This window comes from Schistocerca nitens, chromosome 6 (assembly GCF_023898315.1).
Source record: "Schistocerca nitens isolate TAMUIC-IGC-003100 chromosome 6, iqSchNite1.1, whole genome shotgun sequence".
NCBI lineage: Eukaryota > Metazoa > Arthropoda > Insecta > Orthoptera > Acrididae > Schistocerca > Schistocerca nitens.
The window spans coordinates 135,766,364-135,791,483 of record NC_064619.1 but is presented as its reverse complement, the minus strand read 5'-3'; the positions used below and the strand labels follow the sequence as shown (position 1 = coordinate 135,791,483).

The window sequence follows — 25,120 nt, the reverse complement described above, 5'->3', positions numbered from 1 at the left end:
TTTGCTTTTGTTGATGTTCATCTTATATCCTCCCTTCAAGACACCATCCATTCCGTTCAGTTGCTATTCCAAGTCCTTTGCTGTGTCTGACAGAATTACAATGTCATCGACGAACCTCAAAGTTTTTATTTCTTCTCCGTGGATTTTAATACCTACTCCGAATTTTTCTTTTGTTTCCTTTACTGCTTGCTCAATATACAGATTGAATAACATCGGGGACAGACTACAACCCTGTCTTACTCCCTTCCCAACCACTGCTTCCCTTTCATGTCCCTCGACTCTTATAACTGCCATCTGGTTTCTGTACAAATTGTAAATAGCCTTTCGCTCCCTGTATTTTACCCCTGCCACCTTTAGAATTTGAAAGAGAGTATTCCAGTCAACATTGTCAAATGCTTTCTCTAAGTCTACAAATGCTAGAAACGTAGGTTTGCCTTTCCTTAATCTTTCTTCTAAGATAAGTCGTAAGGTCAGTATTGCCTCACGTGTTCCAGTATTTCTACGGAATCCAAACTGATCTTCCCCGAGGTCGGCTTCTACTAGTTTTTCCATTCGTCTGTAAAGAATTCGTGTTAGTATTTTGCAGCTGTGGCTTATTAAACTGATTGTTCGGTAATTCTCACATCTGTCAACACCTGCTTTCTTTAGGATTGGAATTATTATATTCTTCTTGAAGTCTGAGGGTATTTCGCCTGTTTCATACATCTTACTCACCAGATGGTAGAGTTTTGTCAGGACTGGCTCTCCCACGGCCGTCAGTAGTTCCAATGGAATGTTGTCTACTCCGGGGACCTTGTTTCGACTCAGGTCTTTCAGTGCTCTGTCAAACTCTTCACGCAGTATCGTATCTCCCATTTCATCTTCATCTACATCCTCTTCCATTTCCATAATATTGTCCTCAAGTACATCGCCCTTGTATAGACCCTCTATATACTCCTTCCACCTTTCTGCCTTCCCTTCTTTGCTTAGAACTCGGTTTCCATCTGAGCTCTTGATGTTCATACAAGTGGTTCTCTTATCCCCAAAGGTCTCTTTAATTTTCCTGTAGGCAGTATCTATCTTACCCCTAGTGAGATAAGCCTCTACATCCTTACATTTGTCCTCTAGCCATCCTTGCTTAGCCATTTTGCACTTCCTGTCAATCTCATTTTTGAGACGTTTGTATTCCTTTTTGCCTGCTTCATTTACTGCATTTTTATATTTCCTTCTTCATCAATTACATTCAATATTTCTTCTGTTACCCAAGGATTTCTACTAGCCCTCGTCTTTTTACCTACTTGATCCTCTGCTGCCTTCACTACTTCATCCCTCAAAGCTACCCATTCTTCTTCTACTGTATTTCTTTCCCCCATTCCTGTCAATTGTTCCCTTATGCTCTCCCTGAAACTCTCTACAACCTCTGGTTCTTTCAGTTTATCCAGGTCCCATTTCCTTAAATTCCCACCTTTTTGCAGTTTCTTCAGTTTTAATCTACAGGTCATAACCAATAGATTGTGGTCAGAGTCCATATCTGCCCCTGGAAATGTCTTACAATTTAAAACCTGGTTCCTAAATCTTTGTCTTACCATTATATAATCTGTCTGATACCTTTTAGTATCTCCAGGGTTCTTCCATGTATACAACCTTCTATCATGATTCTTAAACCAAGTGTTAGCTATGATTAAGTTGTGCTCTGTGCAAAATTCTACCAGGCGGCTTCCTCTTTCATTTCTTAGCCCCAATCCATATTCACCTACTATGTTTCCTTCTCTCCCTTTTCCTACACTCGAATTCCAGTCACCCATGACTATTAAATTTTCGTCTCCCTTCACTATCTGAATAATTTCTTTTATTTCGTCATACATTTCTTCAATTTCTTCGTCATCTGCAGAGCTAGTTGGCATATAAACTTGTACTACTGTAGTAGGTGTGGGCTTCGTATCTATCTTGGCCACAATAATGCGTTCACTATGCTGTTTGTAGTAGCTTACCTGCGTCCCTATTTTCCTATTCATTATTAAACCTACTCCTGCATTACCCCTATTTGACTTTGTGTTTATAACCCTGTAGTCACCTGACCAGAAGTCTTGTTCCTCCTGCCACCGAACTTCACTAATTCCCACTATATCTAACTTTAACCTATCCATTTCCCTTTTTAAATTTTCTAACCTACCTGCCCGATTAAGGGATCTGACATTCCACGCTCCGATCCGTAGAACGCCAGTTTTCTTTCTCCTGATAACGACATCCTCTTGAGGAAAGGAATAGGAATAGGAATAGGAGCAAGCATTTATGTACAAAGTGCAGCAAGTATGTTTGTGGACCACATTTAGGCAACAGTGAATGCACATGTGTTTGGTGTCATCATGCAGCGGGTGGCTTTGAATGAATGACATCGGGTTTACAAATGTTTTATCTACTATATATTGTGCTATCCAAAATTTTATGTTAAAGTAAGTTTTACTAAGCAAAATTATCCATTTCACATTTTGTTGGATTAATTATTAGGTAGAAAATGACCACTGCATCATATAATTCTTTAGAAAAAGTAAAACTATATCCTGGTAAACTGTATAAGTAGTACGAAATAAACTGGTATAAATCCAAATTAGTTTACCATTTTTAAAACAGCAAATTAAACTACACCTGTCAAACTCAGAAGTTTGTCCTAAATATGCCATAATCCCCAGTCCTTCAGGTGTTAAGAAATGTGGTCCTACTACTCTCGTTAGGTATTTCTATAATAATTAATTATTTAAATTTTTTTAAAGGTTTAAATAACAAAATCATAGAGGCAAGACTCAGTATGAAAAAGTAATTTTCAGAAGGTTAAATTTTGTTTGGTAAGTCTACTGTGAAATCCTGCGTAACCATACAATGATTTTTGGTGAGGCTTGTAAGGTTTAAAATATTAACAGTTCATTTATGTGACAAAATTACTGTTTTTAAAAACATGTGGTTTCTAATAGTAAAGTTCTTTGTATAAGCAGTTATAGTGAAAAGTGACTCTTACCAGAACCAACAGGGTGGATGCGGCCACATGCTGCTCCCAGATTCCTGTTCTTCTTCATCAAGTGAACCAACAAATGTACAGCATGAGGTTGAAAATCAATATCTCCATCAAGTGTTAATAAATATGTATTCTGTGCTATCACTGCTTTTCGGTCCACAGGAATAGGTAGCTCCATGAGTCGGTGTCCAAGCAAATAGTACATGTACATGACCTATGAAAAGACATTTTTGTTACAGTATGTATATTAGGAAGCCAACTATCATTTTTAATGCAATTCTTAAAACATTTACTTGTAGACAGAATGACATTCTGTAGATTTATTGCCAACTGTGTGACTTCCCCAAAATGTATAATTGGTTTCACAGTACCATATCAGAAGGAGTAGGAGCACTTAATACTCTTGATAATTGTGTATCCAGGAAACACAAGACTGAACTGTTTTTTGTGAGAAGAAAGATTTTTTGCATGTAGGACTAAGACACATATTGACTGTTAGTGGAGGCCTTGGCTGTGCCAGTTGTCACAAGAACAACTGATGTTATTTGTTCATTTGATTCAGGACAACATAATAATACTTCATAGAGTTAGGAGAGGTATCTGGGTATGCACTCCAAATAAACTGTCATATCTACTAACATTTTCTGGATGGTGATTGCAGTAAAATGAGTAGGAGCAAGAAAATTACAGAAACATACTAATAGGGGGTCATATGTGTACTAAGAATCAGTGAACAAGTCAAATTGCATAAGTTGTGATATTCTTACTTATTATGATGATATGAAACCTTTTTTGAGTTTCCAGAAAGGTTTTAATTATATCCAGTTCAGTAGAGGCTTCAGACATGTAATTTCACAAGGTAATTTGACCACACGGAGATGTGATTCAGGTCAGTATACTCAAAGGGAATAAAGAGAGAGGGAGAATCTAATATGAGTTCTATTGCCTGGTTTTTACATCTGTAGCAATGTGGAGTAGAAACCATTCAAAGTATCCACCAAGAGCTTGACATATTGATTTACAACATCTGGCACAGAAAACATCCTACAGCATGACATAGTTAACAACTGCCTCCTAATGATGCCTGCACCTTCTAGTTAATCTGATTTTGGGCTTTGTATTGTAACTCAACATCATATTTATTTACCACATCCCTTACACTACCGTATTTACTCGAATCTAAGCCGCACTTGAATCTAAGCCGCACCTGAAAAATGAGACTCGAAATCAAGCAAAAAAATTTTTCCCGAATCTAAGCTGCACCTGAAATTTGAGACTCGAAATTCAGGGGGAGAGAAAAGTTTTAGGCCGCACCTCCATATCGAAACAAAGTTGGTCCATTGTAATATGAGACACAATTTAGGTCGTGAGCTTAGCAGTTAAGCTTTCCCAGGTAGCCATTGCTATGCGTCAGGCACTCTGTCCATATTTATACGGGTACCCCTCCTTTTTCACATGCTTCATCTGGTTTGAATCGATTGCTTATTTTTCTTTGATCTGATAAGTGCTGTTCTCTTTGTTATAGGTGTTTACGTCACTCTAAGCTGAAAATGCATTAGTGTACTGTGTCCGACACTGTTTGTCGCATTCTGATAATGAGTGTTTACGGCCTGTCGCCGCTTGTGGCATGGCTTGCTTTTGTGCACGCTACTGTCGCTTACAATAAATAAAGAGAGAGGAATCGTCTCATTGGCGAAACAATGGCAAGAGACTGCTGTTTGTAGTTACTCACACTGCTGCTTTCTTTGATAATGACCAACAAGAACCAAATGATAGACTGCGTATGATAGAAGATGTTCTGAACGAGAGTTTAGTGAAAATTTTTGTCCGTTTGAAAATCTTTGCAGACGCCTCTTTAGTACATTACATTCTGCACAGAAATTAGAGTCATCTTAGATTTAAAACTCTAGTCAATTGTCGTGCTTCATTTCTGACTGTATCACTATTAGGCATAATAATACGAATATAAACATGACATGATATGTATATTCTTCCACGTTTGCTGTTGTCTCGCTCTAGTTTCGTAGTTTATTAGGCAGACAGGATTTAAATGAGATAGCAGCAAACACGAAACAATACATGGCAAAATGTTTATATTCGTATTAATCTGATAGTGAGGAGAACACTGCATGTGATTCACAATTCATAAAAGTTCCTATCAGCAACCATCTCTTCTCACAGGTAGGAACAAATTCAGAATGTAGAGTTGGCCATATTGACAAACGTCCCAAACAGTCTTGCCAGTCGGATTTTCATAGTACATTGAAATGCTGCTACATTCGAAGATGAACAATACGGAATTTGTATTTACTTCATTGGATAATGTAATGACGCAGAGGTTTTGGCGCCAGTATTTATCTTTGTGCCTGCAAAGCATGCGTGTGTAGCGCTACAAATATTCAACGGCAGAAGTTAGTTGTGGCGGCACCTACCAACACTTTTCAGAACTTCCGCTTACTTTGCACTCAATTCTAAGCCGCAGGCGGTTTTTTGGATTACAAAAACTGGAAAAAAAGTGCGGCTTAGATTCTAGTAAATACGGTATGTTTATGAAAACTGTTATTTCCAGTAACATCCAAAAAATAATGATTCTATTCTACATGAAAGGTCATGGTTTGGAAAACTTCCAATCAATGCCAAGTTATTGCAAACACAGCTTTCTAACTTGTGTTAATTCTTCCATCACTTCTAGGAAAGACAACATAATTATAAATGAAAAAGACAATAATGTGTATGTTCTATGGGATTAACTTATTCAGTTTACTAGTTCTCAGCTTACAAGGCAATCATCAGACTTGAACTGGCTATCATCATAAAAGAAGTTACAATATTTGTAAAAAAACATTGGAAGAGATGTTCTCATCTAGAGTGAGCCATAAACACAGAGTGAATCTACATCTACATCTATACTCCGCGAGCCACCTTACGGTGTGTGGCGGAGGGTACTTATTGTACCACTATCTGATCCCCCCTTCCCTGTTCCATTCACGAATTGTGCGTGGGAAGAACGACTGCTTGTAAGTCTCCGTATTTGCTCTAATTTCTCGGATCTTTTTGTTGTGATCATTACGCGAGATATATGTGGGCGGTAGTAATATGTTGCCCATCTCTTCCCGGAATGTGCTCTCTCGTAATTTCGATAATAAACCTCTCCGTATTGCGTAACGCCTTTCTTGAAGTGTCCGCCACTGGAGCTTGTTCAGCATCTCCGTAACGCTCTCGCGCTGACTAAATGTCCCCATGACGAATCGCGCTGCTTTTCGCTGGATCATGTCTATCTCTTCTATTAATCCAACCTGGTAAGGGTCCCATACTGATGAGCAATACTCAAGAATCGGACGAACAAGCGTTTTGTAAGCTACTTCTTTCGTCGATGAGTCACATTTTCTTAGAATTCTTCCTATGAATCTCAACCTGGCGCCTGCTTTTCCCACTATTTGTTTTATGTGATCATTCCACTTCAGATCGCTCCGGATAGTAACTCCTAAGTATTTTACGGTCGTTACCGCTTCCAATGATTTACCACCTATGGCATAATCGTACTGGAATGGATTTCTGCCCCTATGTATGCGCATTATATTACATTTATCTACGTTTAGGGAAAGCTGCCAGCTGTCGCACCATTCATTAATCCTCTGCAGGTCTTCCTGGAGTACGTACGAGTCTTCTGATGTTGCTACTTTCTTGTAGACAACCGTGTCATCTGCAAATAGCCTCACGGAGCTACCGATGTTGTCAACTAAGTCATTTATGTATATTGTAAACAATAAAGGTCCTATCACGCTTCCTTGCGGTACTCCCGAAATTACCTCTACATCTGCAGATTTTGAACCGTTAAGAATGACATGTTGTGTTCTTTCTTCTAGGAAATCCTGAATCCAATCACAAACCTGGTCCGATATTCCGTAAGCTCGTATTTTTTTCACTAAACGTAAGTGCGGAACCGTATCAAATGCCTTCCTGAAGTCCAGGAATACGGCATCAATCTGCTCGCCAGTGTCTACAGCACTGTGAATTTCTTGGACAAATAGGGCGAGCTGAGTTTCACATGATCTCTGTTTGCGGAATCCATGTTGGTTATGATGAAGGAGATTTGTATTATCTAAGAACGTCATAATACGAGAACATAAAACATGTTCCATTATTCTACAACAGATTGACGTAAGCGAAATAGGCCTATAATTATTCGCATCTGATTTATGACCCTTCTTGAAAATGGGAACGACCTGCGCTTTCTTCCAGTCGCTAGGTACTTTACATTCTTCCAGAGATCTACGATAAATTGCTGATAGAAAGGGGGCAAGTTCTTTAGCATAATCACTGTAGAATCTTACGGGTATCTCGTCTGGTCCGGATGCTTTTCCGCTACTAAGTGATAGCAGTTGTTTTTCAATTCCGATATCATTTATTTCAATATTTTCCATTTTGGCGTCCGTGCGATGGCTGAAGTCAGGGACCGTGTTACGATTTTCCGCAGTGAAACAGTTTCGGAACACTGAATTCAGTATTTCTGCCTTTCTTCGGTCGTCCTCTGTTTTGGTGCCATCGTGGTCAACGAGTGACTGAATAGGGGATTTAGATCCGCTTACCGATTTTACATATGACCAAAACTTTTTAGGGTTCTTGTTTAGATTGTTTGCCAATGTTTTATGTTCAAATTCGTTGAATGCTTCTCTCATTGCTCTCTTTACGCTCTTTTTCGCTTCGTTCAGCTTTTCCTTATCAGCTATGATTCGACTACTCTTAAACCTATGATGAAGCTTTCTTTGTTTCCGTAGTACCTTTCATACATGATTGTTATACCACGGTGGATCTTTCCCCTCGCTTTGGACCTTAGTCGGTACGAACTTATCTAAGGCGTACTGGACGATGTTTCTGAATTTTTTCCATTTTTGTTCCACATCCTCTTCCTCAGAAATGAACGTTTGACGGTGGTCACTCAGATATTCTGCGATTTGTGCCCTATCACTCTTGTTAAGCAAATATATTTTCCTTCCTTTCTTGGCATTTCTTATTACACTTGTAGTCATTGATGCAACCACTGACTTATGATCACTGATACCCTCTTCTACATTCACGGAGTCGAAAAGTTCCGGTCTATTTGTTGCTATGAGGTCTAAAACGTTAGCTTCACAAGTTGGTTCTCTAACTATCTGCTCGAAGTAATTCTCGGACAAGGCAGTCAGGATAATGTCACAAGAGTCTCTGTCCCTGGCTCCAGTTCTGATTGTGTGACTATCCCATTCTATACCTGGTAGATTGAAGTCTCCCCCTATTACAATAGTATGATCACGAAACTTCTTCACGACGTTCTGCAGGTTCTCTCTGAGGCGCTCAACTACTACGGTTGCTGATGCAGGTGGTCTATAGAAGCATCCGACTATCATATCTGACCCACCTTTGATACTTAACCCAGATTATTTCACATTCGCATTCGCTAATAACTTCACTGGATATTATTGAATTCTTTACTGCTATAAATACTCCTCCACCATTGGCGTTTATCGTATCCTTGCGGTATATATTCCATTCTGTGTCTAGGATTTCGTTACTGTTCACTTCCGGTTTTAACCAACTTTCCGTTCCTAATACTATATGCGCACTATTTCCTTCAATAAGCGATACTAATTTAGGAACCTTGCCCTGGATACTCCTGCAGTTTACCAATATTACGTTAACTTTTCCTGTTTTTGGTCTCTGAGGACGGACGTTCTTTATCAACGATGCTGATGTTCTCTCTGGTAAGCCGTCAGGTATTTTATCGTTTCGCCCAAGGGGGGGTCCCTCTAACCTAAAAAACCCCCGTGTGCATGCCACACGTACTCTGCTACCCTAGTAGCTGCTTCCGGTGTGTAGTGCACGCCTGACCTGTCTGGGGGGGCCCTACAGTTCTCCACCCAATAACGGAGGTCGATGAATTTGCAACCATTATAGTCGCAGAGTCGTCTGAGCCTCTGGTTTAGACCCTCCACACGGCTCCAAACCAGAGGACCGCGATCGACTCTGGGCACTATGCTGCAGATATTAAGCTCAGCTTGCACTCCGCGTGCGATGCTGGTTGTCTTCACCAAATCAGCCAGCCGCCGGAAGGAACCAAGGATGGCCTCAGAACCCAAGCGGCAGGCGTCATTCGTTCTGACATGTGCTACTATCTGCAGCCGGTCACACCCAGTGCGTTCAATAGCTGCCGGAAGGGCCTCCTCCACATTACGGACGAGACCCCCCGGCAAGCACACCGAGTGCACACTGGCATTCTTCCCCGACCTACCCGCTATTTTCCTGAGGGGCTCCATAACCCGCCTAACGTTGGAGCTCCCTATAACTAATAGGCCCGCCCTCTGTGACTGTCGGGACCTTGCCGGAGAATCGGCCACTGGCCCAACAGGCGAGGCATCCTGTGGTGGCTCGGAAACGATGTCATCACCACTAGGAAGCACCCCGTACCTGTTGGAAAGGGGTAAGGCAGCTGCCACTCGGCCAGATCCCACCTTCGCCTTTCGGCCAGGCACACGCGAGCCCACCACTGTCCGCCATTCACCCTGGAGTGATGGCTGACCGGTAAGATGCTCACTGCCGGAAGACGCAGCGACATCAGGGGTTCCATGTGATTCCAAGGCCACCGAAGTAGGCATAGGTCTCACCACAGTTGCCCCAACGCCACTACGAGCCGACGCCTGCGCCTCGAGCTCGATGAGCCTAACAGACAAAGCCTCCACCTGCCCCCGAAGAGTGGCCAATTCTCCTTGCGTCCGCTCACAACAACCACAGTCCCTACACATGACTATGTTTACCCTACTCTATACGGTGACAAATTCCCAAGATAATCTTCTGATGAGCTACTCTGATAATCAAGAAACACTCACTGAAATACGAGACGCGAAAACTACGCTAGGTTTTCCCAGAAAAACTATTTAAAAGCTAAGCGCAGCAAATAAGTACAAAATAAATTTCTCTTCTAACGATCAAGAACTGTTAGTTTCTATGCAGAGCAGATAAACACTAATAGAATCCCTTCCTTAGTGGAAGGTCGTAAACAAAATGCAATGTCATTTTTCAAAGTGCAGTGGTAATGCAATTAAAAACTTAAAAGTTAACTGTAAATAAATATCAAGGGAGCAAACCAGGAAAAATAATTAATGTTAAACTTGAAAAACTGCATATATAATAATTTAAATTAAATTAACAATCCCTATAAAATAAAATTAGCATACAGCTTTTCATTGATGATTGTCTACAACTGTTAAATAATTTGAAAAAGCATATTTCTGCAATCAGCTGTACAGTTTTATGTTTATACTCTGTTGGTTTCAATTGTTACCATATCTTCAAGGAGAACTGATTTACAATTTCTTCTTGAAGATGATTGCAACAATCGTAACTGGTAGAAAATAAACATAAAATTGTGCAGCTGATGGCACAAATATGTTTTTTCTGAAATAAAATTAGTCAAGAGTGCTAAAGAATAATGTGAAGAGGTATTACATATGCAAGATGATACAGAAACAAAGTGAAAGATAGAAGTGACAACTATAACAGGAGAATATATGAAGTACATAGGCACTCATAATAAAATGAAGAAATACAAGAAACTGGAAGAATAGACTGGAACAGACAGTGTGGGAAGCCTTGGAAATCTGTGAGGATTAAGTGGTATTTAGAAGAGGGGAAGTATTTAGCTGTGTTTAGTCATTCAATATTAAATCAGGACTGTGGACCAGATCTTTGTTGATTTCCAGGGCTTCCAAAAGGTTGAGTTTTTGGCCTTTGTTTGCTAATTGGACAGCATGGGACTGTGGCTGGTAATTGTGGCCTTCATTCATTACAGGCTCAACAAATGTGGTCATAATACTGCAACATCCAGCTGTGTTCATGTTCAGCCAACCTAGTTGCTAAGTCTCTGCCCAATAGACCATTATAAAACTTATCATAATCAGAACAAGTAATATTGTATACCACACAGTTGGCTAGTAATTGAGTCTTATCTTTGCCATTGAAAATGCATTGGGCTGTGGTGTTCCTCACATAATAGGAAATCTTACAGTTGCAGGATTTCATGTTTTTGCTACAGGCTGCATTACCAGTCCTAGGTATGGGATTGTACACCAATTCCTGCTGACATTGGAAGAAGCAGCAGAGTTAGCACAGAAGAGGATTATAATTTTTAGTCATTGTTTCCTATGCAAGATGTTGTCAGTCAGGACAGGATCTTAGCCACTGATTTATACTAGAAATTTTATTTTGTTTAACACTGCTTTGATATCTTCTTTGGACATGGGAGTAGATACGAGATGATGTACCATTGAGTGGAAAGCTGTTTGTGTGCAGGTTTGGGAGCGAGAAAGTATTATTGTGTCTGTAGAAGAACTTCAACTTCATCACTACTTTTGATGAAAAATCATTTTAAGTTTCAATGTTGTATCTCCTTCTGCTGTTACTCTGAGGGAAAACACTTAAAAACAAACTTGTGACACAACAAAACCATTCAGTTTCTCATTTATTATTTTATCTCATTAACATTTTTTTTTATTTCTGTAGGCACAGTTGAAACATTTTGCTTACTTAGAGTCTATGGTAAATGAAACACTATTTCAAACTGGTATTCATCTGAACTTACAGTACACAAAATACAAAATATGATTGCATATACCAATTCATATTACTACACAAGGCTAACCTGGCTCCATCGCTTCCTGTGTCTGATCTTACTCTTGTCCTTTAAATGTGCAATCATCTTTGTTTTCCCAGGTAGTGTCCAAACAAGACGTCCTCCATAAGGTGTTGGGTATTTTTTTGGTGGTCGCACTCTTATTCTTGTTTCATGTACAAGAGATGCAGCTTCATCAATTGTATCCACCAACAGCTTGACAAATCGATTCACAACATTATCATCATCACTTTCATCACTGATTTCAAATGCATCATCAAAGAAAATGTGAGCTGGAAGGAAATGCAATATTTATTAACATGTAGAAGAAATAGCATAAATAGAATATCAGCTATAATGTGAGTGTCTTAATTATTTGCTGCTTTTTTAATATTTACTTATTTATAAAAAAAGAAGACCTCTACATATGGTTATTCATTGAATTTTGGTCGAGGAAGAATGATAATAACCTGATGAATAAATTATTTGTCCGCCATGAAGAATGAAACAATATAGAGGCTGAACAATGTAGAAGTTTTCTGTTTTATAACCATTTAAAATGTAAGAAATAAAGACGGAAGTGGAAGTTAGCCATTCTCAGCATGAGTACCCCTTCTTTTCTTTTTCTGTCTTAGTCTTCTCTCAAGCTATACAAGAAAGTCTTATCACTCTAGAATTTTTTTGATTTGGTTTGAGTCTACTGCCTTTCATTTAGCTCTTTTACTCTGGGAATATACATAAGACTGTCCTTTAGCCACTTATAATGCATCACGATTTTTTTTTGTTAGATGTACAAGTATTTCAAAACTACTTACTCTCAAATTCGTAGTAGTCTGGATCAACAACTCGGAGATATTTTTGAGCAACTCTTCTGGCAGACTGATCTTCATCAATTCGCAGAATTGATTTTAACATTTCCATCATTTCTTCTTTTGTTTCATGCCACATGGTTGCACATGCATAGATCCTTGTAATGCTGTCAGATGATTTAACATTGCTCTTGGGTGAGTTACTACTTGATGTAGAATGCACTGAAATGCTCTCATAATAATCATCATTTCCAATGTCAGCAAGTTCCTGGAAAAAAAAAGAAGTAACATTGTAGCTTGAAACTGATGTGCTTGCTTGTTGAAAATTAAAACAATTATATTTCCACAGACATTATTTGAATTATGTTCCTCAGTGTTATATATTGTAAAGACAAATAATTTTCATCCCACTATTACCAAATGATTGGCCTCCTACAGTTCTCTTATGTATCGTCCTGCATACCATTACTGACACTTCCAAACCAGGTATTTTTTGCCACGTGAACTTCAGTCTCTACAATATGTAGCAATATTAAATCACTTTTTTACTTTCAGTAAACCTTTTTGAATAGATTTCCTTAAGTCAATTTTATCCTAGCTATATGTCAACAATTTTCCATTGTATATTTAGGAATTTGAACTATTTATATTTGCTGATGCAAATATTGTATTCAAGTCTACTGGAAGTACGTTCACTCTATGAGAGAGAAATGGAACTTCCATCAAAAATCACTGACTTTCTCTTTATAAACAGATCAAAATAACTCACTTATAAAATTTGTTGTCCGTAATCAACCACAGTCCAAAAACAATAGTAAAAGTAATTTTATTATTATTATTATTATTATTATTATTATTGACTATTCCATTTAAGGAAGTGGTAGAACTTGAGTAGTATTGATTCTATCTTCTTGCTTCGTTCTTCCCAAGTTCTCTTCATATGCTCGCTGTGTTATCCCTTGCGCTCTACTGACCATTTATTTATTGTTCTTTTTTCTGTGTCTTTGTTTAAGTGTACATTTTTTTTATGATGTTTCTGAACTGTCCTCAATTGTTTATGTTACCTTGTGCAATTCCAAGTTCTTTATTGTCTGCTTCTGTTTCAGTCATCCATTTTGTCTTGTATTAGATAGGATTTGCTTTCTCAAAAGATTTACCTTGTGAGTCTGTTCTTGTTCATCCTGCTGATATGTCCATAAAATTTCATCTTTTTCTTTCTAAAGATGTCAATTATTGTTTCTATCTGTTTCTATGACCTTCTTCATGACCTCGTCATCCAAATTCCATCACAAAAAACTGGTCTGAATATTTTCCTTATAATTATCCTTTCCTGCTTTGCAATCACTCTTACTTTCATATGACCACGAATCATTGTAGTTTCTGCAGCACAGAGTGCTTGTGGTAAAAATACTGTGCTGTAATGCCTTAGTTTTGCGTTATCAGAAATAGATATTTTATTATAGTGATTGTATATGCTTTTTGTAATTTGGAATACAAGGAAAATAACAGATTGCTACTCACTCTAAATATGATATGTTGAGCTGCAAACAGGCACAATGAAAAGACTGTTACAAACTTAGCTTTCGGTCAAAGCCTTCTTCAGCAAAGGAAACAAACACACACATTCATTCACACAAGGTAGCATGCCTCATGCACACACGACCACCATCTCCGGCAACCAGGACCAGCGTGCAACAGTCATGTGGAATGAAAGCAGCAATCTGGAAAGGCCAGGAAAGGGGAAGGGATAACAGGGTATGGGTGGGAGGAGAGAAGAGTGCTGTCTGGTGGAGTGTGCAGGGGCTAGATGGAGGCATGACAAGACTGCCATCAGGTACAGCTTTAGGAGGCTATGGGGCAGAAGTTGAGGAGGAGGAAGGGGAGGGGGAGTTAAGGAGCAGAAAAGGAGAGGAGCAGGGAAGCGGAGAGATAGGCATATGTGTTGGCAGAGGGTCGCACACAGTGAGGGTGAGGGGTCATGCATTTGGAGGAGGTAATAGAACAGAGGGGATGGAATGTGTGGGCACAGTAAGTTACCATAGGTTGAGGCCAGGATAATTTCGGGAACGGAGAATGTGTTGTAAGAATAAATCCCATCTGCACAGTTCAGAAAATCTGATGGTGGAGGGGAGATCCAGATGTATTGTATTGTATTGTATTGTATTGTATTTTTATTGATCCAGGCAATCATAGTATTGTACAGCTGTACATATGATATTGGATAGGTCAAGAGAGCTATTTACAGTAATTTTTACAAATTGATGTTTACATTATTTTGTAGCAAGGAAATTATCTATCTTCAACAAAACTGTTAATACAAATCAAAGAGATGTAAGATTTTACATACGATATTGGATAGGTCAAGGGAACATATTTGCAGCTAATATTTAATAAATTGATTTTACATCATTTTGCAATGAGGAAGTTAGCTATCTTTAACAAAACAGTAAATGCAAATGTTGTATGGTAAAATACAAACAGCCAATACAAATGTAATAGTAAAGTAGTCCAGTGTATTTCATAGACATGCACAGTATATAATTTTCAGACCTAATTGAACATTTATCATATTTTTTACATTTTTAACCCCTTTCAAAAAAATGATCAACTGCATAAAAGCAATGGTCCAAGAGATATTTTTTTAACTTATGTGTGAAGGCTCTTGGGTTCTTTGTTGCTTTGATTTCATTGGGTAAATTATTATACATTTTTATCCCAACATTTAAAACACTTTTTTGGTAGCAGGTAGTTCTGGACTGAATCATATGTAGGTCAGATTGCTGCCTTGTTGCATAGTTATGAATATCTCCATTGAATTTTAGTGTGCAGTCATTGTTTAACAGGTATGTCTTGACAAATGAGACGATATTATAAATGTAAGCAGAAGGCAGTGTCATAATGCCATTTGTTTTGAAATGTTGTCTGCATGATTCATTATGTCTTAGATTACATATTATGCGTATTGCCATTTTTTGCATTTTGAAAATATATCTACCTCCAGGTGAGTTCCCCCAAAATATGATTCCATACTGTAATGTAGAATGGAAGTAAGCATAATATACATGTATGAGAACAGATTTTGTGACTGATTTTTTGAGTACCCTTAAAATGTAACACACAGTTGAGAGCTTTTTTGAGATATAATTTGTGTGTGTCTCCCACTTAAGATTTTCTGCAAGCCATATGCCAAGAAACTTGACAGAGTCCACACACATAAGCTCTTGGTTATTTAGAATCACATCAGGCATTTCTTGTTTTTGGGATGAGAGTCTGAAGTTGATGTAGGTTGTTTTCTGTATGTTTATAATCAGTTTGTTCTCGTTGAACCATTTGCTGAGTGACGACATAAGCGGTTTAATTTTTTGGTTGTGGTCCTCTGTATCAGTACCCGTTATTAGAATACTTGTGTCATCGGCAAATAGTGTGGTATGTCCTGTAGTAAGCTTTGTGCTTATATCATCAATGTATAGCAGAAACAGTATGGGTCCCAGGATTGAGCCTTGTGGCACACCATATCTAATAGGCATTGTGTCAGAGGAGTGGACAGTAGATTGATGGGTGGTTGTATTCTTTTTTTCAAAATTAATTTCAACTTTTTGAAATCTGTTTGACAGGTAAGATTCTAACCATTTGTTTGCAATTCCTCTTATACCTTTATTTGCTAACTTCTTAAGGAGTATGGTATGGTCAATTACATCAAACGCTTTGGATAAATCTAAGAAGATACCAGTAGTGATTTCCTTATTATCCAGTGCTTTTAAGGTTTCGTTGAGATACTCATAAATAGCTGTGGTGGTTGTCTTTTGCTTTCTAAAACCATGCTGGTGTTTTGTCAATAAGGATAGTTTATTAGTAAAGTCTTCCAATCTGGTGTAAAATAATTTTTCAAATATTTTTGAGAATGAGCTGAGCTGTGCTATGGGCCGGTAATTGGCTACATCATTTTTAGAGCCCTTTTTGTGAAGTGGGGTAATTTTAGAAGTCTTTAGTAGGTCAGGGAAAACTCCATTTGTAAAGGATGCATTTATTATGTGGGTTAGGGGTTCTACAATGGATTCTCCACATTTCTTTACAATTATATCAGGAATATTGTCACAACCACTGGAGTACTTATTCTTTAGTCCTTTTATAACTGTAAGTACTTCAGGATTGGAGACTTTGTGAAGAAACATTGATGCCTGTACCGGTGCGGTTTCTATTAGTGTTTGGTGTTGAGCATTTGGTCTGTGGCAGTTGTTCTTTATCAGGTTTTCTGCTATCTTGCTAAAATAGTCATTAAAACCATTTACTATTTTTTGGGGATCTGATGTGACTTCATCATTTAGGTTTAGTTTTAATGTTTTGTTTATGACATGCTGCTTACTGTTTGTTTCATTTTTTACAACTGTCCACAAGCCTTTCATTTTATTGTTAGATTCCTTTATAAATTTATCATTGTATAATTTTTTTGCTTGTTGGATAACTTTCCTATAGATTGCAAAATAAGTCTTACAATATGACCTAAACTGATCATCGACGTCATGGTGTTTCATGTGATTTTTTAAGTCACGCTTTTTTTGGCTGGAAATCCTTATCCCTTTTGTTACCCATGAGTTTGTGTGTTTGTTTCCAATTTTCCTGGATTTCAGTGGAAATGCAGTATTGAAGTGGTGGAGAAATGTTTCATGGAAGGAATTAAATACGTAGTTTACATCATTTTCTTTATAGACCTCTGCCCAGTTTTCAGCCCTTAACAGATAGTTAAAAAGCCTTATATTATCGTCATTAAATTGCCTTTGCATTTTAGTTATTGTGGGATATTGTCCTATGTAATTTAAATTCGCTGTTAGTATTTGGGCTTCATGGTCACTGTAACCTGTGCTGATGACTTCGATTGAGTGATGCAGTTTGTCTGTGTTTATGAAAATCTGATCTAGAGCTGTTTTTGAATTTTTTGTGATCCTGGTTGGTGTGTTTACAGTTGGGGATAGGTTGAATGAATTTGTAATATTCAACAATTCGTCTTTGTTTTTTCCAGGTGTGAGGAAGTCAATATTAAAGTCTCCACTTATTAATAGATTTTTGTTTAGTGAGTAAATTTTTGTGAGTAGTGCTTCGAGGGAGTGTTTGAAGGTTTCGATGTTCCCATCAGGGGCTCTATATACATTCAGTATCAATAGGTTAGAGTCTGTTAAGATAATTAAGGAGAATTCAAAGTCTGTTTCTATTTGCATATTATTGTACTTTGTGAGGCTTTTGTATCTTAAATATTTTTTGACATAGATTGCTGTACCACCTCCCTTACTTTTGTTCCAACAAGAATAACCAGCTAGAGTAAATTCGCCAAGTGGGGCTTTTTTTAATTTTGTCTTCTGTTAACCAGTGTTCAGTAATACAGAGAACATCTAAGTGTGGCTTTGTTTTTAGGAAGAGATCTATTTCTAGTAACTTATTAAACATTGACTGCACATTATGGTGTAATATTTTAAAGGATAATAGTGACTGTTTTCCAATGGAATGATTTTTGACACCACTCACCGGGTTTTCTTGTAGCTTTGGTTCATGAAAATTTTGCTCTGCACCTGTTTTCCTTTGGTTTGCTGCTAGCAGGGAGCTACTGGTGTTCTTGCCCATAAAAAATCCTGGCTGTGGGCTGGAGGTCTGCGTTTTCGTGTTGAAGATCTTGGCACAGTTTCCAGTGATACTGATTTGGAGTGTGGCTGCACATTTTTTATTGTTTCCACTTGGATGTCGTGGGCTGGCTGATTTGTGGCACTTGACGAGATATTTGCATAGGATGTTATTGGTGACTTAGTGTTGACTGTGGATACCTTCTTCTTTTCTAAAACTGTTTCTGGTGTTTTCCTTGATGACCCTGACTGCATATTCACTTTTGTTGTTGTTACTGATGGCTCTTCAGCTCCTGGTGTTGCTGTTGGTTCAGCTGCAGTATTGCTCATTCTTCTGGGATTGTCCACCAAATTAGCTTCATTGGACCACGAATATGTTTGATGTCCTGGTGTAACACGTTTTATGGCACTTCTTGTTACCAGTGGACTTTTGATGGCATTCAGCAGATTAACACACAGTTTCTTTTTCCCATTTTTATGTAAGTGAAGCCCATGCCTGGTGAAGTCTTTCCGTTGGAGGAAGCTATTTACATTTAAAACTCTGATGTGCTCACTGTAGGATGCCTTCTGCATCAAGTAACTGTTCATTTGGTAGATTTTGCAGTTTTCATTTGGCATGTCATATCTATACGGTATTGTGCATAGAATTAGTTGTGTGTGCCTAGTTTTTGCGATCGTTTCATCTAGTGATGTCATAAAACCACGTTTTGATCCATTAATATCGTTTGCACCAGCTAATGGCCTGTGTTGTGAAGCAGTCATTGAAATCAAGCACATTATATTCAGCTGCATGTTGTGGCACAGGGTGATTTTGGCCAAAGATTGACAGTGGCCATTCATTCTGGTGAACAGCTGGTTCCAATATAGAAAGCTGTACAATGATCACAGCAGAGCTGGTATATGACATTGCTGCTTTTGCTGGTGGCTCGGTATTTAATGGGGTGGATAAGCCTGTGACAGAACTGGAATAGGAAGTGCTGGGCAGTGGATTGAGCAAGTCTTGCACCTGGGTCTTCCACGGGGATATGATCCCTTGGCTAACTTTTAGGATTGACAGTGGCATATGGATGAACTAGGTTGTCATGGACATTAAGTTGGTAATAAAGCATCATTTTAGGAGTGGGGAGGATCTTCAGGGTATGATGATAGATAATCAAAGCTCTGATAAAGGTTGTAGTTCAGTTGTTCCTGTCCAGGGTGGTATTGGAAGATGAAGGTGGCACTCCTTTACAGTTGGTTCTTGGGGGTGGTGGGAGGGGTGTATGGGAAAATCGCGTGGGAGATCTGTTTGCGGTCTAAGTCTAGAGGATAGCACCTGTCTGTGAAGGCCTTGATGAGACCTTCAGCATAATAGGCATAGGAGTTCTTATCACTGCAAATACACTGTCCCTGGGTTTGTTCACATTAAACCCACCGACCTCCAACAGTACCCTCATTTTGACAGCTGTCATCCCTTCCACACCAAAATCCCTTTGAAACAGCCTGGCAAGCTGGAGATGGCAATCAGCAGTGACAAGAACTCCCTTGCCCAATATGCTGAATGTCTCACAGAGGCACTATTCCCCAGAATTAGTCTGAAAACAGATGTCCGGTGCCAATTCCCAACACACCCCCAATCTTCTGTCTGCCGAACTTGATATCGATTTTTATTCAGACCTACATGGCTACCGAATTATTTAAATGCTAGTCTTAAGTCCATGTTCCTTCAAGCAGTCACTGAGACAGATATGAAGCAAATAATAAGGTTGCTCAAAAACAAATATTCATGTGGTCTGCATAGAGTGCCAAATTATGTATTCATTTCATGTGACAGTTGCATTTGGGTCCAAACTGCCAGAGATGGTGGTCATGTATGCCTGAAGAAGGGTTTGGCCTAAAGCTAAGTATGTAACAGTCTTTTCATTGTGCCTGTCTTCTGCAGCTCATGTCATCTTTATGGTGAGTAGCAATCTAGTCTTTTCCTTAAATCGTTGATATTCTAACCTGTATTATCTATTGTTCAATTTTGTAATTTTGAGACTCATTCCTAATTGACTATTGTGTTCAGTGCTGATGGTTGGATGATCTCTCCCAGATATTTGTAGTGCACAATTTGTGCCACTTTCCTGTATTGAGCTGTACTGGGGAGATTATCTGCAGGCTTGATTTCCATATATTAAGTTTCCTCATAGCAAATTTGTAGGTCAATTTTCATTATTATTATTATTAGCATTATTATTATTATTATCATTATTACAATTAATATTATTTTTTCTACAATTTTTATGATCACTTAATGCATTAATAATGTCAGTTCTAATAACCAAATCAAAATTACAAACACACAAAATTGCCTGTTTTGTTTTTTGTATGTAATAATTTTGCTATCAAACAACACATCTGTATAGCTAAATAAATCACATCTCTTTGCCTTTTTGGTGCATTTCCTGTAGATGAGAGTTGTAAACTGTGTGTTGTGGGCATTGTGGTGTTAAAATGGACATGTTTGACAAAAAGTTTTCTAATTCAAGTTTTTGTATGTTGTGAACTGTTCTTTAACAGAAATCATTAAAAAATGAAAATAACTCTGAGAAAAAGTTTCACAGTGATTAATTTTTGACATTACCATAATTCATATCCACAAACTCTATCCTGGATTTAACTTAAAGACATACTGTACCAATGAGAAACATCAAGTAAAATAAGTGACAAACAATTTTTACGTGTTTTGAGAATTAAATCACACAATCCATATTCAGTACTCTTTTGTGTTCTTGAGTATTGAGAATGAATATAATACGGAAATATTCCACGCGGGAAAAATATATTTAAAAACAAAGATGATGTGACTTACCATACGAAAGCACTGGCAGGTCGATAGAAACACAAACAAACACATACATACACACAAAATTCTAGCTTTCGCAACCAATGGTTGCTTCGTCAGGAAAGAGGGAAGGAGAGGGAAAGACGAAAGGATGTGGGTTTTAAGGGAGAGGGTAACGAGTCATTCCAATCCCGGGAGCGGAAAGACTTACCTTAAGGCGAAAAAAGGACATGTATACACTCGCACACACACACATATCCATCCGCACATACACAGACACAAGCAGACATTTGTAAAGGCAAAGAGTTTGGGCAGAGATGTCAGTCGAGGCGGAAGTAAAGAGGCAAAGATGTTGTTGAAAGACAGGTGAGGTATGAGCAGCGGCAAATTGAAATTAGCGGAGGTTGAGGCCTGGCGGATAGCGGGAAGAGAGGATGTACTGAAGGGCAAGTTCCCATCTCCGGAGTTCTGACAGGTTGGTGTTAGTGGGAAGTATCCAGATAACCCGGACGGTGTAACACTGTGCCAAGATGTGCTGGCCGTGCACCAAGGCATGTTTAGCCACAGGGTGATCCTCATTACCAACAAACACTGTCTGCCTGTGTCCATTCATGCGAATGGACAGTTTGTTGCTGGTCATTCCCACATAGAAAGCTTCACAGTGTAGGCAGGTCAGTTGGTAAATCACGTGGGTGCTTTCACACGTGGCTCTGCCTTTGATTGTGTACACCTTCCGGGTTACAGGACTGGAGTAGGTGGTGGTGGGAGGGTGCATTGGACAGGTTTTACACCGGGGGCGGTTACAAGGATAGGAGCCAGAGGGTAAGGAAGGTGGTTTGGGGATTTCATAGGGATGAACTAAGAGGTTACGAAGGTTAGGTGGACGGCGGAAAGACACTCTTGGTGGAGTGGGGAGGATTTCATGAAGGATGGATCTCATTTCAGGGCAGGATTTGAGGAAGTTGTATCCCTGCTGGAGAGCCACATTCAGAGTCTGATCCAGTCCCGGAAAGTATCCTGTCACAAGTGGGGCACTTTTGTGGTTCTTCTGTGGGAGGTTCTGGGTTTGAGGGGATGAGGAAGTGGCTCTGGTTATTTGCTTCTGTACCAGGTCGGGAGGGTAGTTGCGGGATGTGAATGCTGTTTTCAGGTTGTTGGTGTAATGGTTCAGGGATTCCGGACTGGAGCAGATTCGTTTGCCACGAAGACCTAGGCTGTAGGGAAGGGACCGTTTGATGTGGAATGGTGGCAGCTGTCATAATGGAGGTACTGTTGCTTGTTGGTGGGTTTGATGTGGACGGACGTGTGAAGCTGGCCATTGGACAGATGGAGGTCAACGTCAAGGAAAGTGGCATGGGATTTGGAGTAGGACCAGGTGAATCTGATTGAACCAAAGGAGTTGAGGTTGGAGAGGAAATTTTGTAGTTCTTCTTCACTGTGAGTCCAGATCATGAAGATGTCATCAATAAATCTGTACCAAACTTTGGGTTGGCAGGCCTGGGTAACCAAGAAGGCTTCCTCTAAGCGATCCATGAATAGGTTGGCGTACGATGGGGCCATCCTGGTACCCATGGCTGTTCCCTTTAATTGTTGGTATGTCTGGCCTTCAAAAGTGAAGAAGTTGTGGGTCAGGATGAAGCTGGCTAAGGTAATGAGGAAAGAGGTTTTAGGTAGGGTGGCAGGTGATCGGTGTGAAAGGAAGTGCTCCATCGCAGCGAGGCCCTGGACGTGCGGAATATTTGTGTATAAGGAAGTGGCATCAATGGTTACAAGGATGGTTTCCGGGGGTAACAGATTGGGTAAGGATTCCAGGCGTTCGAGAAAGTGGTTGGTGTCTTTGATGAAGGATGGGAGACTGCATGTAATGGGTTGAAGGTGTTGATCTATGTAGGCAGAGATACGTTCTGTGGGGGCTTGGTAACCAGCTACAATGGGGTGGCCGGGATGATTGGGTTTGTGAATTTTAGGAAGAAGGTAGGGGTGCGGGGTGTCGGTGGGTTCAGGAGGTTGATGGAGTCAGGTGAAAGGTTTTGTAGGGGGCCTAAGGTTCTGAGGATTCCTTGAAGCTCCACCTGGACATCAGGAATGGGATTACCTTGGCAAACTTTGTATGTGGTGTTGTCTGAAAGCTGACGCAGTCCCTCAGCCACATACTCCCGACGATCAAGTACCACGGTCGTGGAACCCTTGTCCGCCGGAAGAATGACGATGGATCGGTCAGCCTTCAGATCACGGATAGCTTGGGCTTCAGCAGTGGTGATGTTGGGAGTAGGATTAAGGTTTTTTAAGAAGGATGGAGAAGCAAGGCTGGAAGTCAGAAATTCCTGGAAGGTTTGGAGAGGATGATTTTGAGGAAGAGGAGGTGGGTCCCGCTGTGACGGAGGACGGAACTGTTCCAGGCAGGGTTCAATTTGGATAGTGTCTTGGGGAGTTGGATCATTAGGAGTAGGATTAGGATCATTTTTCTTCGTGGCAAAGTGAGTGTAGGACAGTAAATCTTTGACGAGGGCTGTTTGGTTGAATCTGGGAGTGGGGCTGAAGGTGAGGCCTTTGGATAGGACAGAGGTTTCGGATTGGGAGAGAGGTTTGGAGGAAAGGTTAACTACTGAATTGGGGTGTTGTGGTTCCAGATTGCGTTGATTGGAATTTTGAGGTTTTGGAGGGAGTGGAGCTGGAAGTGGGAGATTGAGTAGATGGGAGAGACTGGGTTTGTGTGCAATGAGAGGAGGTTGAGGTTTGCTGGAAAGCTTGTGTCTGTGTATGTGCGGATGGATATGTGTGTGTGTGCGAGTGTATACCTGTCCTTTTTTCCCCCTAAGGTAAGTCTTTCCGCTCCCGGGATTGGAATGACTCCTTACCCTCTCCCTTAAAACCCACATCCGTTCGTCTTTCCCTCTCCTTCCCTCTTTCCTGACGAAGCAACCATTGGTTGCGAAAGCTAGAATTTTGTGTGTATGTATGTGTTTGTTTGTGTTTCTAGCAACCTGCCAGCGCTTTCGTATGGTAAGCCACATCATCTTTGTTTTTGAGTATTGAGAATTATTCACACAGGCCACACCATTGTTTCCAGTGTGGTTTGCTGAACATTTTTAAATCTTATTATTTTCATCCCCCTTACAGAAGAGTAGGTTAGACACTGAGAAAAAGTAATAATTGAATTTGGTAGCCATTGATTTGAAAGAACCACAATTTCTGTTGAAATATTTTGGGGGGGGGGGGCTATTTCATTATTTCATTTGGGTTACTATTTTTGTTTGCCTCTTGTTTGATAATATTCCAAATAATTTTTGCCTTATTCTTGGAGTGTTTTATTTTTTGAGCATAGTAGATGGATTTCCTTTTTTAATAAAGCCTGTAGGATTTTACGATACTGCCAATAACGGTGTTTCAATTATTGACAACAATTTGTCTGCTGAATTGTGTAGAGGTTTGTCTACTTAGCAAAAGATCTTTAAACTCCAGGAGCTATCCACCCCACAGCAATGCTTCCATTTGATTTTGGCCTTATTAGTTTTAGGGGAATACGAGACTCAAAATGCTGTAGGAATATGTGTAAGAAAGAGTTAAAACTTACATCTACACTCTCCGCTTTATAAATTTCACAATCTATATTTAGTTTTCTGCTCTATTTTTTGGATGAACTTATTCTGAAGAAGTCCTAGGGAACACAGTGGAAATCAATGGGATATGATGGATACCGTTTCGGCTGGCCAGACTGAATGCCTCTGGCAATTAGCCTTGAAATTAGCTTATAACCATAAGCATTCATGTAGTAACCAAGTAGTGCATGAAACCAATCCAAGTAACACAAATATCACTTCCTTTGTAAACCTCTGAACAATAATGGCAGTAAGTATCTCATGACACAACATGTAGCAAGGCAAAAAAATCATACAGAAGGTGCAACATAAGCACTACACAGAACAACTGAAGTGAGTGGTACAAACTTTTAAGAACATCTTGAGAATGAGTCAGTACTGCTCCACATGTATATAGGTATGAGTTGCTGGTAGACAGCATGGCAGATACTGTGCTGTGTGTACATTTCCTGCAGGTGACTTCGGGTGACCAGCGCATGCTGATACAGTTGGCGATTGATTTAAGTACACACACGCAGCAACACTACACTCAGCACACTCAAACACACTAGCAGGATGCAGCAATTCAGATGCAAACCATGTATGCAGAACTTGTGTGAATGGTGTGATCAAGTGAGGGGTGATGCATCAGTCGCTCCTCTGTACAAACATGTCTCTTCATGGA

General features: G+C 39.5%; 1 protein-coding gene across 2 annotated transcripts in view; it reads right to left on the bottom strand.

Annotated features, from left to right (window-relative positions):
- Positions 1-25,120, bottom strand: part of LOC126262294 (chitin synthase chs-2) — a 380,478-nt gene that overhangs the window by 65,245 nt on the left and 290,113 nt on the right. For both annotated transcript variants that reach the window (XM_049958822.1, XM_049958823.1), the window contains exons 10-12: positions 12,449-12,710; positions 11,664-11,926; positions 2,993-3,203 (exon numbers count right to left, since the gene is read on the bottom strand). In XM_049958822.1, the coding sequence (XP_049814779.1) occupies positions 2,993-3,203; positions 11,664-11,926; positions 12,449-12,710 (736 nt within the window). The remainder of the gene's footprint in view (positions 1-2,992; positions 3,204-11,663; positions 11,927-12,448; positions 12,711-25,120) is intronic.